Below are 13,641 nucleotides of genomic sequence, written 5' to 3'. Positions count from 1 at the left end.
AAAGATTGATTCTTGCAGACTGGGTGTGAGTTTAATCATAGTGGCAAAATTGATTCATGAAATTTATGACTGAGTACGACTTTGCAGAAGCCTCTGGAAAAGTTAGAAGAAATCTCTTGATTTATTATTTTTTTCCCCCCCTGTGTGTCACACTTTTATGAGTAGCTTTAGAATGTTATAAAATCTATTCTTGCAGATTTTCAGCCTGTAGAAATACAAAACGGCAGTAAAATCTCCTGTTCAGTGACTACAAAATTATACCACAATACAAATCACACGGCAGACGAATGAAATCAAATCACCTCCCAGGAGAGATATTAAACAAATCCTAAATTAGCTCACCTTTTACGACTGCGAATCTGGCACAAAGAATACTTTAGCTCTATCTTAGGACTGGGAGAAAGCTTGCCCTTCCACAGAGGATGCTGGGATTGATTTTACAGCCCATGCAGTCAGAGGGTCATGTTGTCTTTTTGCCTGTTATTGATGCTTCTAAAAAGAGGCTCACAAATTGCTCTGTTTACCCTGAGATTTCTGGCCCGGGGTTGAGTCGACCTGTGAAGTTGTTACCATGGCAACATCTCCCTCTGAGCTTGATGAAGGCCTGTCAGCACGGTGAATGATATTTTAACTCTAATGGCTTCTAGTGCAAAGCAGGAACACACATCATTTCCTTTCAGTGTACGGCTGGCATCTTTACAGTCTGTATCGGAAAACTGTGAGTCTAAAAAGCATCACATGCTTTTACGCCCAATGAAAACACTAATAATGTAAACTAGTTAAAATATATCTAAGTGTACACCGTTTCAGTTGTGACAGATTTGTAAGTTTGCAAGTCGTGCCCTGAAATTATTGTTGTTTTAGCAAAAAGGGTAATTTTAAATGCTAATTGTAACTAACCATGTAATTGTTTATAGTTATTTTCGATATTTGTCAAAGCCCATGTGCCCAATCGAACCTAACTTTGTTTTTAGAAGAAAGCTACCTTTTCTCAAACGTCAACATGGAGATGTTGCCTGACATTTCTTATGTGACAATTTATATGTTGTGGTTGTATATATTATAGTATAAAAAGAAAATTCTGCAATACCAATTGTGACGCATAACATTTGTAATGTGATGCATTACAACTGGAAGCTGCAAGGTTAAAATTTGTAAAGTTAAATAAAATCTTTAAATATTGTTTAGTAAATTAGTGGAAAATCCTTATTTTGTGCTCATATAGATTGTGAATAAAGTCTTTTAAGAAAATAGACATGCATAATATAATTTGGAAGTCAATGCTACCATCAACAGTTTGGCGAGTAAATGGTGACCGGTTTCATTTTTGGGTAAACAATTACTCCACATCCTTCACCCTAGTTACATCAGCAGACACTTAGGTTTTTATGTTGGACAGCATTCATTTTGGTGTGTTTTTTTTTTTTTTCGCATTATGACTCGAACAAAAAGGACAAGGTACATTTGAGAAAGCTAATAAGAATTTTGTTGCATATGTGAATTCTTAAGTTTTTTTATTTTTTTATTTTAGGAGCATTGGCACTAGCAAAGTGACTATACTTGGATACGGGTTGCTCACGACGGATGCACGCCCCCTGCTGGAGGCCCTGAACAAACAACGATTCGGTGTCATCCTAGTGGACGAATCCCACTACCTGAAATCTCGCAACGCAGCTCGTAGTAAAATATTGGTGCCAGTCATTCAGAACGCCAAGCGTGCCATCCTTCTAACTGGCACCCCGGCGCTGGGCAGACCAGAGGAGGTATGGTTTCCTCCAAATCTGTTTGTCATTTGCTTTGATTTATTAAGCCATTTGGTAATATGCAGCATGGTTTTGTTTGAGCTAAACCAGGAGGAGATCTTGTCATTAGCTGACATATTTCCCATACTCCAGTCATCGCTCATGTCACCCAAAATTGCGAGTGCGATAATATAATAAACTAAAAGTTTTGATAAGTTCCCCCGTCAACATTACCTCTAAGTTATTAAAATAATTTGTTTTACTATTGTACTCACTATAAAATTATCTGATTACTACATGAAGTTCTTGTGCGGCACATTAGTTTACATTGGGAATAAACATTTAATGTCATTCTCATATTTTCTGTAAAGTGACAGCATGAAATTTGTCACACAGTTACTATCTCGCTGGTCTAATGACTCACTCGGAGCGAAATTAAATTAATCAATCAAACAAGAGATCATTTTCTACGTTGATACTTTATACAGTGCACCAATGTCGGATATTTTATCTCATTTCATGTGGTTTTGTCCACCTTGTTCTGTTTGCCTCGATATTACGCTAGCGGGGGTGTTTATTTAACCCATTGACCTCTGTTGAGGTGGATTATCAATGCCAAGGGGAGACGTGAGAAAAAATGAGGGTATTTTAAGTGAATTTAGAGCCACATCTCTGAATGAGATGGAGGGAAGAGAGAGAGCGCTCTCTCTTTCACAGGTCTCAAAAGCACAATGCTCATCTCTGCTATTATTGCTCTGTCCAGAGGTGTGCCAGTAATATTTGTAGTTTCCACAATCACCGTTGTCATCACACCGTCTCACTCTGTTCCTCTTTCTCTTGCTCTCTTTTTTCCCAGTCCTTTTCATTTTTTTTTTTTTATATATTCTGTGGGTCTTTGCTTTCATGTCACAATCTGTGACTCTGTCACGCCGGTTTTAAGAATGCAAGAATCAGGCTGCTGTGTTCTAGTAGATTTTAATCTGAGTGGATACATTTAAAGGGATAATTCATCTCGAAAAAATTAAAATGAAATTATAATTAGAAGTTGTTCCAAACTTGTATAAATGTTCTTTCTTCTGTTGAAAATAAGCCCCTTTCACATTGAGATTACGGATAATACACGGGTAATGTGTCCCGACAATTGTTCCCTGAACATTAGATTTTGGTTAATTCACACTGCCAGTGATATTACGTAATCAGTGGGCCCTATCATACACCCGGCGCAATGCGACACAAGGTGGAGAGCAAGTGTGTTTGCTAGTTTCAGTCTGGCGCTGTTCGCATTTTCCCGTCCAGCGCCACGTCGTTTAATTAGCCAATGCATTTGTGCCTATTTAAAGAGCGTGTTAGTATAGGCGGGTCCACAACGCGCGTACACGCTGCTACTAATTTAATATATATATATATATATATATGGCGCACCAACCGTTTTTCCGTCTTTAAAATAGCAAAAGTGGATTTTGACACGCCCTGAGTGCACCTTTGCCGTGCGCTTTACACTTTGCGTTTAGATCGTTAAAATAGGGCCCACAGTGTGCGTTCACACACAACCCGTAAAGGTCCCACAATGACACGTGACATCACGATCTGATGTGTAATGTATGAGTCGAAAATGTTATGCTAACGAATGTTAACTTTCACTTAAGCTGGCGGACTGATCTCTGCTTCATTTATATTTTTCCGTCATGAATGTTATTCTGCCATCAAACCACCTAGTAAGAGAGTTGCACGAAAACGTGAGTCATTACTACGAGTCTACGACACACCCTTTACGACATTTATTCTGGCTTTTGTTCACACAAAGCTTGTTCCGTGGCTGAACCCAGCAATGTTACTTGGTCCCCAACCCGGGATTGATCCTGAAATCAATCCCGGGACTTGTTTGCATTCACACATAAGGCAATCCGACAATTTTCTGGGACCAATGTGCAGTGTGAAAGGGGCTATAGAAGATATTTTGAAGAATGCAGCTAATCAAATGGTTGATAGTTCCCATTGACTTCTATAGTATGGAGAAAAATACTATGGATTCAGTGGCGACCATCAGCTGTTTGGTTCCCAACATTCTTCAAAATATCTTCTTTTGCTCAATAGAAGAAAGATTCAAACAAGTTTGGAACAACTTGAAGGTGAGTAAATGATGACAAATCTGGGTGAACTGTAACTTAATTTGAAGTTTGAAAAATGATGGTACAACAATGTAGTCCTGTGTACCTGGGTGTCAATTGTTCAAATATTGAAACATTGAAAATTCATCTTCATATACATTTGCAGTGAACAAAAAACATGGGCAGTGAATTCTAAAAGACTTTGGTCAGAGTGGACACCATATTTAGTTTGAGGTATACGAAAATGACTCTAGACAGGCGATATATGAAAAGAAAATATTGTTACTTTTTTTTTACGATATTCAATATATATCTCAATGTGTTTTCATTTGCATTTAAATAATAAAACTACAGTTATTTTTTAGCTAAGAACACAAGTCTTTCCACTGTCTCCACTGAAACTATGTTCCCATTTCCACTAAAAACCCCCTCAGATGGGCAGCTATTTGCTGAAGCACAAAGGTATTTCTTATATATATATATATATATATATATATATATATATATACACATACATACCAAAGACTTATACACTCTCTCTGTCTATATTATGAAAACTGGTAAAACAAATGAGAAATATTCTAAAAATGTAATTCCTATTAGTAATTCCTCATTGCCATAGCCTATGTTTCTCTGTTCACACAACAGCGATTGAGTTTTGTATTTGCGTGCGCATGGTTGCCTGAATCCTTTCATACTTAAAATGTGCGACGCATATGCATGACGTCAATGTTTTCAAAGATGGCGATGGCATTTTCAGAAACTTCAAAACGCGGTTGTCATGTAACAGGCAAAACGCATACAATTTTTCCAGTTTTTGGCTAAAAATGTTGTCATGTAAATGGTTCCTCAGTCTTCAGGAAACAAAAGAGATGGAAAGCACCAGACTCAGACGGCGTTACACCAGACTGTCTGAAAACCTGTGTGTTGCTGTTGTCTCTGTGTACTTGAAGCTTCTATCACCAGAACAAATTCCTTGTATGTGCAAACATATTTGTCAAAAAAGCTATTTTTGTTTCTGATTCTGAACATCAATGCAAATTGTTAACAGTGAACATTAGGTATTCCATATGCAAATAATTCACAAAGCCATTCTTACAAGCAGAGCAAATTTCTTCGCAAATTGTTCACAAAACCATTTCTTCATCTTTTTGCAAATCATTCACAAACCTTGACGAACATTACAAATTCAAATGTGAATCATTAACAAAACCATTACAAGCTAATTGTTTGTGCCAGTCATTCTCAAAACCATTATGAACAGAATGAATTCCATTTACAAATAATTTGTAAGACCATTCATACAAAAAAAGAACAGACCGAATTTTAGTAAATGGTTCATAAAAACCATGTTTTATTTAAAGTGTTACATTCAATTCATTATGAATGGTTTTCCCAGTTTTAGATGTGAAATTAATTCTGCTCGTGTTTTAATAAAATCCATTGAACAGACTCGGTTTAGACCCAGTTTATTGACCAATACATTAAGCAGGAAATACTGAAGGCTTCATTGTGAGAGCTGCTATTTTCCTTCTTTAAAACGTTCACCGGACAAAAGCATTACCAAAATGTACATCATTACATATGCAAAGACCTCTCAAGATGACTCTTGTGTGCGTATTGCGGGAGTCTTGACCGCCATTGCTTCTCTAATCACTTTGAAACATCTAGCAGAACTTCTTACGACAGACACAACACAAGTGTTTTCTTACATTATCAAGATAACCACTGTTAAGTTTATACTGTGCGTAATGTGCACTGTGAGACTTTCTCGTAGAGGAAGCAGATTTGCATTTTATGAACTTAATACCCAATTTAATTAGCGGAGTATTTGTTTTCACCAGCCCATAAACAGAAATCTGCTGACCGATTTTCAATAAACTCATGATTGCAAAGGCCCAAGTTCAGAACTATAAAAGTGTCCCTCTTTCTAAAGTTTTTTTTGTTGCCATTGGAAGTTACTAGTGTAAAGTTAGTTCTGTATTTGACATTTATGATGTCGCAATGATTGATGTTTTGATCTCTTGATCTCTCTTTCAGCTCTTCATGCAAATCGATGCTTTGTATCCACGGAGATTTGGAACCTGGACCGACTACGCCAAAAAATACTGCAACGCCCACTACAAGTAAAAACACTTCTTTACTGTACAGTACAGCATTCAAATGTCAATTTAATAAAAAGCATCAATGGCAAACAGTTTATGTACATAGAAAAGTTGAACACAAAAAATGGCTATATTTATTTAATTAAGAGAGTTTTAAATTAGAAGACAAGTTGTTTGCACTAAATTCTTTTTTTAGCATTACGGTTTTGTTATTGTTGTTTATTCGCCATGCAACTTGAGGAAGTTGTCATTTCAGATGCAGGGAGAAATACAAAGAAATATTGTTTGTAAAACCATTCTTTCGAGCAAAGCAAATTGTTTGCAAAACCAGACTTACATGCAGAATGAATTTTTGTAAAACGTTCGTAAAACAATTTTTATGTGTACTGCAGATGTCTTTGGAAATCATTCGCAAATTCATTATCATGAGCAGATCAAATTTGTGCAAAATGTAAAAAAGAAAAAACATTCTTACAAGCAGAGCAAATTTCTCAACAAATTGTTTGCAAAACCATTTTTGAGTAAAAAAAAAAATGTATGCACGATGTTTGTAAAAATCATTCTTACAAGCAGAATGATCTTACATATTGGATATCTTACAAGCACATTTTTCTGCAAATGGTTCGTAAACCCATTCTTATAAGCAGAATGTAACAGTGCAAAATATTCGAGAAAATTAACAAACAAAACAAATTTTTCTTCAGTTTACCACTTTCCACGTTGAAAATTCCTGATATTCACACACAAATATATTGTGCGAAATAGTAGCATTTTTATTATATTAAAGCATTTTCATTGATAATTTAAGTATTTAAAGAAATAAGCTTGCCCACCATCTAAGCTAATTGCAATTCATTCTGCGATTTATTTACAATGTTAAACAACATTTTACATTTGCAACACAAATTTGTAATCCCTTAGAATGCTTTCTAGGTAGACAGCTGACTAGGGTTTGCTGCAGAGCTAATTTGCCTGTGTGTGTGTGTGTGTGTGTGTGTGTGTGTGTGTGTGTGTGTGTGTGTGTGTGTGTGTGTAGCGGAAGCATTAATGTGACGCTCAGATATGACTTGTGTCATGAAGATGAGTGGTGTTCAGAACATCTGAGAGGAGTTTTGTTCCTGTGTTGTTCTTATCAAATCTACAGCAGAGAACTGAAATGACAGCGATTCACACAAGGGTCTCCGAGTACAAATTAATCTACAGAGGAAAAGACTCAAAAGCGCACACACAAATTCCTGTCAATCATTCGTATACGCGGCAGTAAATATAAAACAATCATAATTAAATCTCTCACACATGCACACACACACATTTAAGACAGAAAAGCTCTCATTACAATGATAATACCTGAGGATTTTTGGAGAAATGAGGTAGCTATACAGCAAAAGTGTGTTTTACGAATGAGTAAAATGTCTGTTTTCTTGTGCAGGTTTTTCGGGGCCAGAAGGCAGTGGGACTGTCGTGGCGCGTCTCATTTAGACGAGTTACACCAGCGTCTGAGCGAGATTATGATTCGTAGACTCAAGAATCAGGTGTTGACTCAACTACCACCCAAAATACGCCAACAAATTCCCTTCGACCTTCCCAAAGATGCTGCCAAGGTATGCAGTGAACGTTTCCAAGCAGTTTCACAGTTCAAAATATAAATAGCATGTGGTTACCATGGTCAGTACCATGTTTTTATTTTATTTATTTTTAAGTACCATGCTTATTTATTTTTTAAATTAATATATTTATTTGCTTTAAATTAATTTTACATTTTAGATTTTTAACAAATTGATACATTGTTGATCAATAATTATTCTATATAAATAAACAAATTTAAATCTAAGTTGTGAATTTAATTATTTATTTATACATACATTTTACTAGTAATTAAAAATACCTAAAAATAGAAGGAAAAATACTTGCATCAAAAAACAATAATGATTAGAAAATGTAATGTTTATAAATAATTTATAAGTGGATTTCTATATGCATACATTAATTTCACCAGTAAGTAAATAAATAATACTGTAAAACACTGAAAAATAAAAAAAATAAAAATATTAGAATATAAAAAAATATTAATGATTAAATGAAAATAACAGACTTTTTCTAATTTATATTGATTTCTTTTTTATTTTACATTAATATACTAGTAATTAAACTGTTTCAATGCTTAAAACAAAAACCGTAAGAAGGAAAAAAAAAAAGCAGCAAATCTTTTAAAAATCATTTTTATTAATTTCTTTTTTTTTTTTTAATCTTACTAGTAATTAAATTAACACCATAATTCTAAAAATAGTTAGAAGGGGGGAACATTTATTGAATACAACAACAACAACAAAAAGAAAATTTCCAGGAAACCCTTTTTTTTCATAATTTCTGTATCATCTGTATTCTGAATTTCTTTTTTCAAAAGTTTACAATCATTTTACTAGTAATTGAATTAGTTAATTAATAAGTTTCTTTTTAATTAAATTATTACCTAACCTTTTTGTCATTTCTAAATTGTTTTTGTGTATACATTAATTTTACTAGTAATTCAGTTAATACACTAATCTAAAAATAAGAAAGCTTGCATAAAATAAAAATCTATTTTTAATTTATTAAATTGATTTCACTAGTAATTAAATGAATACTTATAAGAGAAAACATGTAAATAGAAAAAGAAAACAGCAATTTCACATTAAAAAAACACCAACAAACAAACACAATTAGCAGTTTCTTGTTATGGCATCAATATTATCCTCTCCAAATTAATTTTTCTGTATTTTCTCTCTTCTCTTTACACATTTTTTCCCATCACTTGTTCTGAACTAACAGAACAAAAGCAGTTAAATATAGTGATTTACCCCAGTACAAACGCCCCGTGCCTGTTGCTAGGCAATAGTATCCGATTAACACAAATTATAATTTCATCGCACTTGTCTCTGATCACTCTTTTATTTCCACATCTTTTTTTCCCCCTTTGGCAGCCGAGCGAGCTGCCAGCATGTTATTCAGACAGGAATTGACGTTAGTAATCATCACATTCTGTTCTGCTTATAATTGCTGCATGGTCTAAAAAGAAAAAGAAAATGTCAGAGGTGCTCGTTTCTCTCGTTATTTCATTTCCACGTGAACTTTCTGTGGACCAGGGCGGCAATGTGTGAGAATCCTTCAGTCTGGCTGAAGATAAAGCCATTTTATTCCCTTCTGTGTATCGCGGAGGCTCTCGTTTTCCTTGCGATTATTTCGCCTGGCTTTCTCTCTCTCTCAAAGTAATGAGTGTGTGTGGGCAAGAGTGCTTGTACAGCAAGTTTTGAGTGTGTGTGTCAGATTTCAGAAACACAAAGAGCAGCTCACCTGCTGTAGGACCTCATAAATCATCTGCTGTCAGCACAACCTCTCTCTAACACACACACACTCACGCTGTCTATGTTCTTTTCATAACCCAAATCTCACCAGATCACTTTTAAAATTAATGACCTGTGTTTTAATGAACAGTTGGGCAGAGCAAACACACACCCTGCGACTCGTTCACTAGCTAACCTCACGGTCTAATTTACATATTTATATTTACAAACACGCTAGATGTTCGGCAAAGCAGACATGAGAAGCCAGTTGTTTGGTTTCTTTTGGTTAGGAAAGGGTGTTTGTTATTCTGTGTGTTGATGTTTGGTTGGTTTCCGTTTCGTCTAGCTAAATGAGTCTTTTGTATTACTTTTTTTATATTTATTTGCACCTTTAATACAATATTTCACAGCTCAGAATATACAGAAAAAAATTATAACAGTCAAAATCCTAAGAGTAAATCCAACTACAAATTACAAATTGCAATAATGTTTAAACAGAGGTTGAGTAAGTGCATTTATTCCGCAACCACAATTGCAAACAATAGTCGAAATCTCATGACACTCAACACACTTAAATGACACTTTCATTTAAGACAAACATCTCACATGGAGATCGCTGAACTTCAGCTTAATTGTTTGTCCATGTTTTTAGATCATCGTCTGCACTTCCGCAATCTGCCAGATTGAAAAAAATAAGTAAAACATCGGGCAGAAAACGTATCCTTTTAATAGAGAAGCTCTGATTTGGGGATTTTGAACTACGCACACATGAAAACTTGCGTAGTAGAGGCATGTACAGCAGTTTCCCCACGAAAATAAAAAGAGATTGTGTAGTTTTCATTTTTTAGAATACATTTAAGTCTCGTCTTTTATCCTCAAATATATTTGCATGTTGATATAATCAAAGTTTTCGTTTATTGACCTAATTGTTGTCTTTTCATTGTCTTCATTTTAGAAAATTTTTCAACATAGTTTTCATTAATGAAATGAACTATGTAAAAACAAGGGGGAAAGAGCACAAATAATGACAGTAAGCATAGAAATAATTAGTTTTAAATCATTTCTTCCTCGATCTTAAATTTAAATTATATTATAGCTGATTGAGAATTATTCTCCATGTTTTTGGTGTTTCTATTAATATATAGGCCTACACTACAAAAAAATTAAAAATAAAATACAATTAGTCAAACTGTAGTATACGTTAGGGCTGTCACAATATCAGATTTTTCACAACACAATTATCGTGGCCTCAAAAATCCATATCGATATTTCATGGTATCTATAGAAATCTTGAAAAATAAAACGATTTTTTACCGATGAATCACACCATTGAATACGAAAAGAACAAAAACACTAGCAGATAACTAAAATGCTAACCCTTTTTACTTTAGCAGTGTCAAAGTAAGACAATTTATGAAAACATCTACATATTTTTACTCTTGAGTTATAGTGTTTATCGAGTGTTTGAAATAACTTATTTCTATGAACTGATTCTTGTATTATAGTATTCTATTCAGTTAAAAAGGCCATTTCAATTAGCATTGCGAAATAAATATAAATTATCCGTAGGAAAATACCCAAGACAAACAAAACCAAATACTGTTATAATCGTGTGCTGATTCTCATCATGATTCATCATACAGAATATTTCTGACTGCATTTTATTCAGCTACAGTGACAGCTGGATGCCTTTGTCCATATAAGGGATTTCCTGGAAAGTAATTTGTTTTATTACTCCCATGAGTCTCGCTTGTGGACTTTCTGTGCGAGGGAATGAAAAAGTATGGATGAAACAAATGGCACGTGAGAGTTATTATTATTATTATGCGTCATGTTATCATATGCGCACTATTCTGTTTCGAAAATATCACCAATAACAGTTTATTACGACATTCCTGAATAACATGATAACGATATTTCATTATTTAAACATAACGATTATTGCCAATACTGGTATATTACGCCTGTGGCTCTGTTTACACCAGTGCGCTTTTGTTTTAAAATGGCATTTTTAAATTAAAACGAACGATTAGAAACGTTCTTCGTCCAAACTACACAACCGAAAACGTATGTTGCGTGGTCATTCATGCAGGTACAACAATGAGCATGATGTTATTGTTTACGTACACGGTCATCAAGGATACGCAGAGCGAATGTTGGCAGCCATGCCATCGTTTTCAAAAGTCTCCAGTTTGGTCCATCTATCTATCTATCTATCTTTCTGTCTCTTCTTTACCTTTGTCATTTCATTATCAGTAATGTTATACATTGTAAAGCATGTAAAGAGCTCTGGGCTGAATAATGGTTGTGTCTCTTTCTTAAGCTCCGTTTCCTTCATTCACTGCTTGACTTCCTGTCAGTCTGATGTCCAAACACTGGCAGCACCTCACAGGTAGTGCAAGAGCGTTTGTGTGAAGGGAGATGGTGAGGATCTGCATTTGTTTTAGGGGCAGAGCAGGACTCTGTGTGTGTGTGTGTGTGTGTGTGTGTGTGTACGCAGGAGATTTATAGCGCCGGCACAGTGTGTTTCCATCTTCCACTGCTGCTGTCACTGTAGCGCTATAATTGGGCAGGTCACATGACCCAAAAAGTCGTTCTGCAACTTCAGGGAATTGTGTCTCCTTCTCGCTCCCTCTACCCCTCACTTTCTCTCGTTCACACTTCATCTATCTTTATTTTCTGTTTTCCTTGCTGCTTTTTGCCAAACACTGGGAAAGTAGGACAGTTTAGGATATCATTAATTGTGCTGCCCTTTATGGATTCACTTTCTCTCTCTTTCTCACAGGAAGCGAGTGCTAGTTTTGAGCAGTGGGAGAAGCTGATGAGCTGTGAGAGTGAGAATCAGTTTGTGGAGGTGATGAGTCTCATCACACACATGTATAAGCAGACCGCTGTTGCCAAGGTAAAACGTGTGCAGAATCTTCAAGATGTTTATTTCTCATTTCACATCGCATTAATGTCTAAAATGGCTTTAGATCTCAATGCTGTAGAACTTTGTGCATTTCCTTTTCTTTTTATAAGTACTTTTTTATGCATTTCCATTTCTTTGGGTATAAGTTTTGTGATCCTTTGACCACATCTTGTTTTTTTTTTTGTTTTTTTTAATAACCGGTCATGAGCTTATCTTAGAAAGTTAAATGCCGAGAAAAAAAAAAAATATATATATATATATTTTTCATATAGATAATTTTGTCTGTGTTTAGTACAGGGCTATTATAATAAACATCAACTGAAATATATATTTAAAAAAACTTTAATATTTTTTTTTTTTTTAAGTAACCGGTCATGAGCTTATCTTAGAAAGTTAAATGCCGAAATGAAAAAAATAAAAAAATATATATTTTTCATATAGATCATTTTGTCTGTGTTTAGTACAGGGCTATTATAATAAACATCAACTGAAATGTATATTTAAAAAAACTTTAAATTAAAATGAGAAATCTTGCCTTGGCAACTATCTGAAATAAAGTTAGTTCAACTTGCTGTACAAAACTAAAACAAAAAAATAAAAAAAGCGATATAGACATATTTAAGGGAAAAACTGCATGGATGACAAAACATACAAAAAAGTTGTTTTAAATCATAACATTATTATTAAGCAAGCACATTTCTCCCCATTTCACTGCCATAATGGAATTTATATATATATATATATATATATATATATATATATATATATATATATATATATATATATATACCCTCAATCAGGCAAAAATCATAATCCTAAACGCATCAAATGTAAGATCACGCCTCTCCTTAACAACCCTTTCTTTAAACCAAACCATTCCTGAACCGCATCCACCTCTGAGTAAAAGAACAGTCAGCCGGCCCTCATTTCAACTTCAGCTCTTTCTCTGAATGCCATCAGAATAAGGGCCATCTGCAGTGAGCTTCCCTCCTCTAACGATGAGGGACAGCGTGAACCCGCCACTAACGACCACCATGGCAACCGGCCCTTCTGTTCTCCACATCAAACACCCGCGGCATTGCCATGGGAACGAGCTCCGGGAGGGCCGGACCGACCTTAATGCTGACCTTTTTGATCGCCCCGACATCTCTTCCTGCAGATCTCAGCCTTAACAAGGTGTTTTTATGAGCTCCAGACGAGACCCGCCGCAACTTTCGCAGATTTTTGCATCACTCACATGAACTTTAACGTCACAGTTAAGTGACTTTGCACAGGTTTGTCGTTAAAAAAAGAAAAAGAGAAAGACACTTCATTCCACCAGGAGTTTTGGATGTTCTTTCTTCTAAAAAGATTTAAGCTAGAACCACTTTATATCATCCTCCTGAGCACAGCATGTGTCTTGAATGAAGCTTTCCAGTGTGTGTGTGTGTGTGTGTGTGTGTGTATCAAACAATA

General features: G+C 35.0%; 1 protein-coding gene across 1 annotated transcript in view; it reads left to right on the top strand.

Moving 5' to 3' along the window:
* Window positions 1-13,641, top strand: part of LOC127943351 (DNA annealing helicase and endonuclease ZRANB3) — a 50,470-nt gene that overhangs the window by 12,211 nt on the left and 24,618 nt on the right. The window contains exons 5-8 of the mRNA XM_052539741.1: window positions 1,532-1,763; window positions 5,891-5,976; window positions 7,385-7,556; window positions 12,061-12,177. Coding sequence (XP_052395701.1) covers window positions 1,532-1,763; window positions 5,891-5,976; window positions 7,385-7,556; window positions 12,061-12,177 — 607 coding nt within the window. The remainder of the gene's footprint in view (window positions 1-1,531; window positions 1,764-5,890; window positions 5,977-7,384; window positions 7,557-12,060; window positions 12,178-13,641) is intronic.

Source organism: Carassius gibelio, chromosome A22 (assembly GCF_023724105.1).
Source record: "Carassius gibelio isolate Cgi1373 ecotype wild population from Czech Republic chromosome A22, carGib1.2-hapl.c, whole genome shotgun sequence".
Taxonomy (NCBI): Eukaryota; Metazoa; Chordata; class Actinopteri; order Cypriniformes; family Cyprinidae; genus Carassius; species Carassius gibelio.
This window is presented reverse-complemented; position numbering and strand designations above follow the sequence as displayed.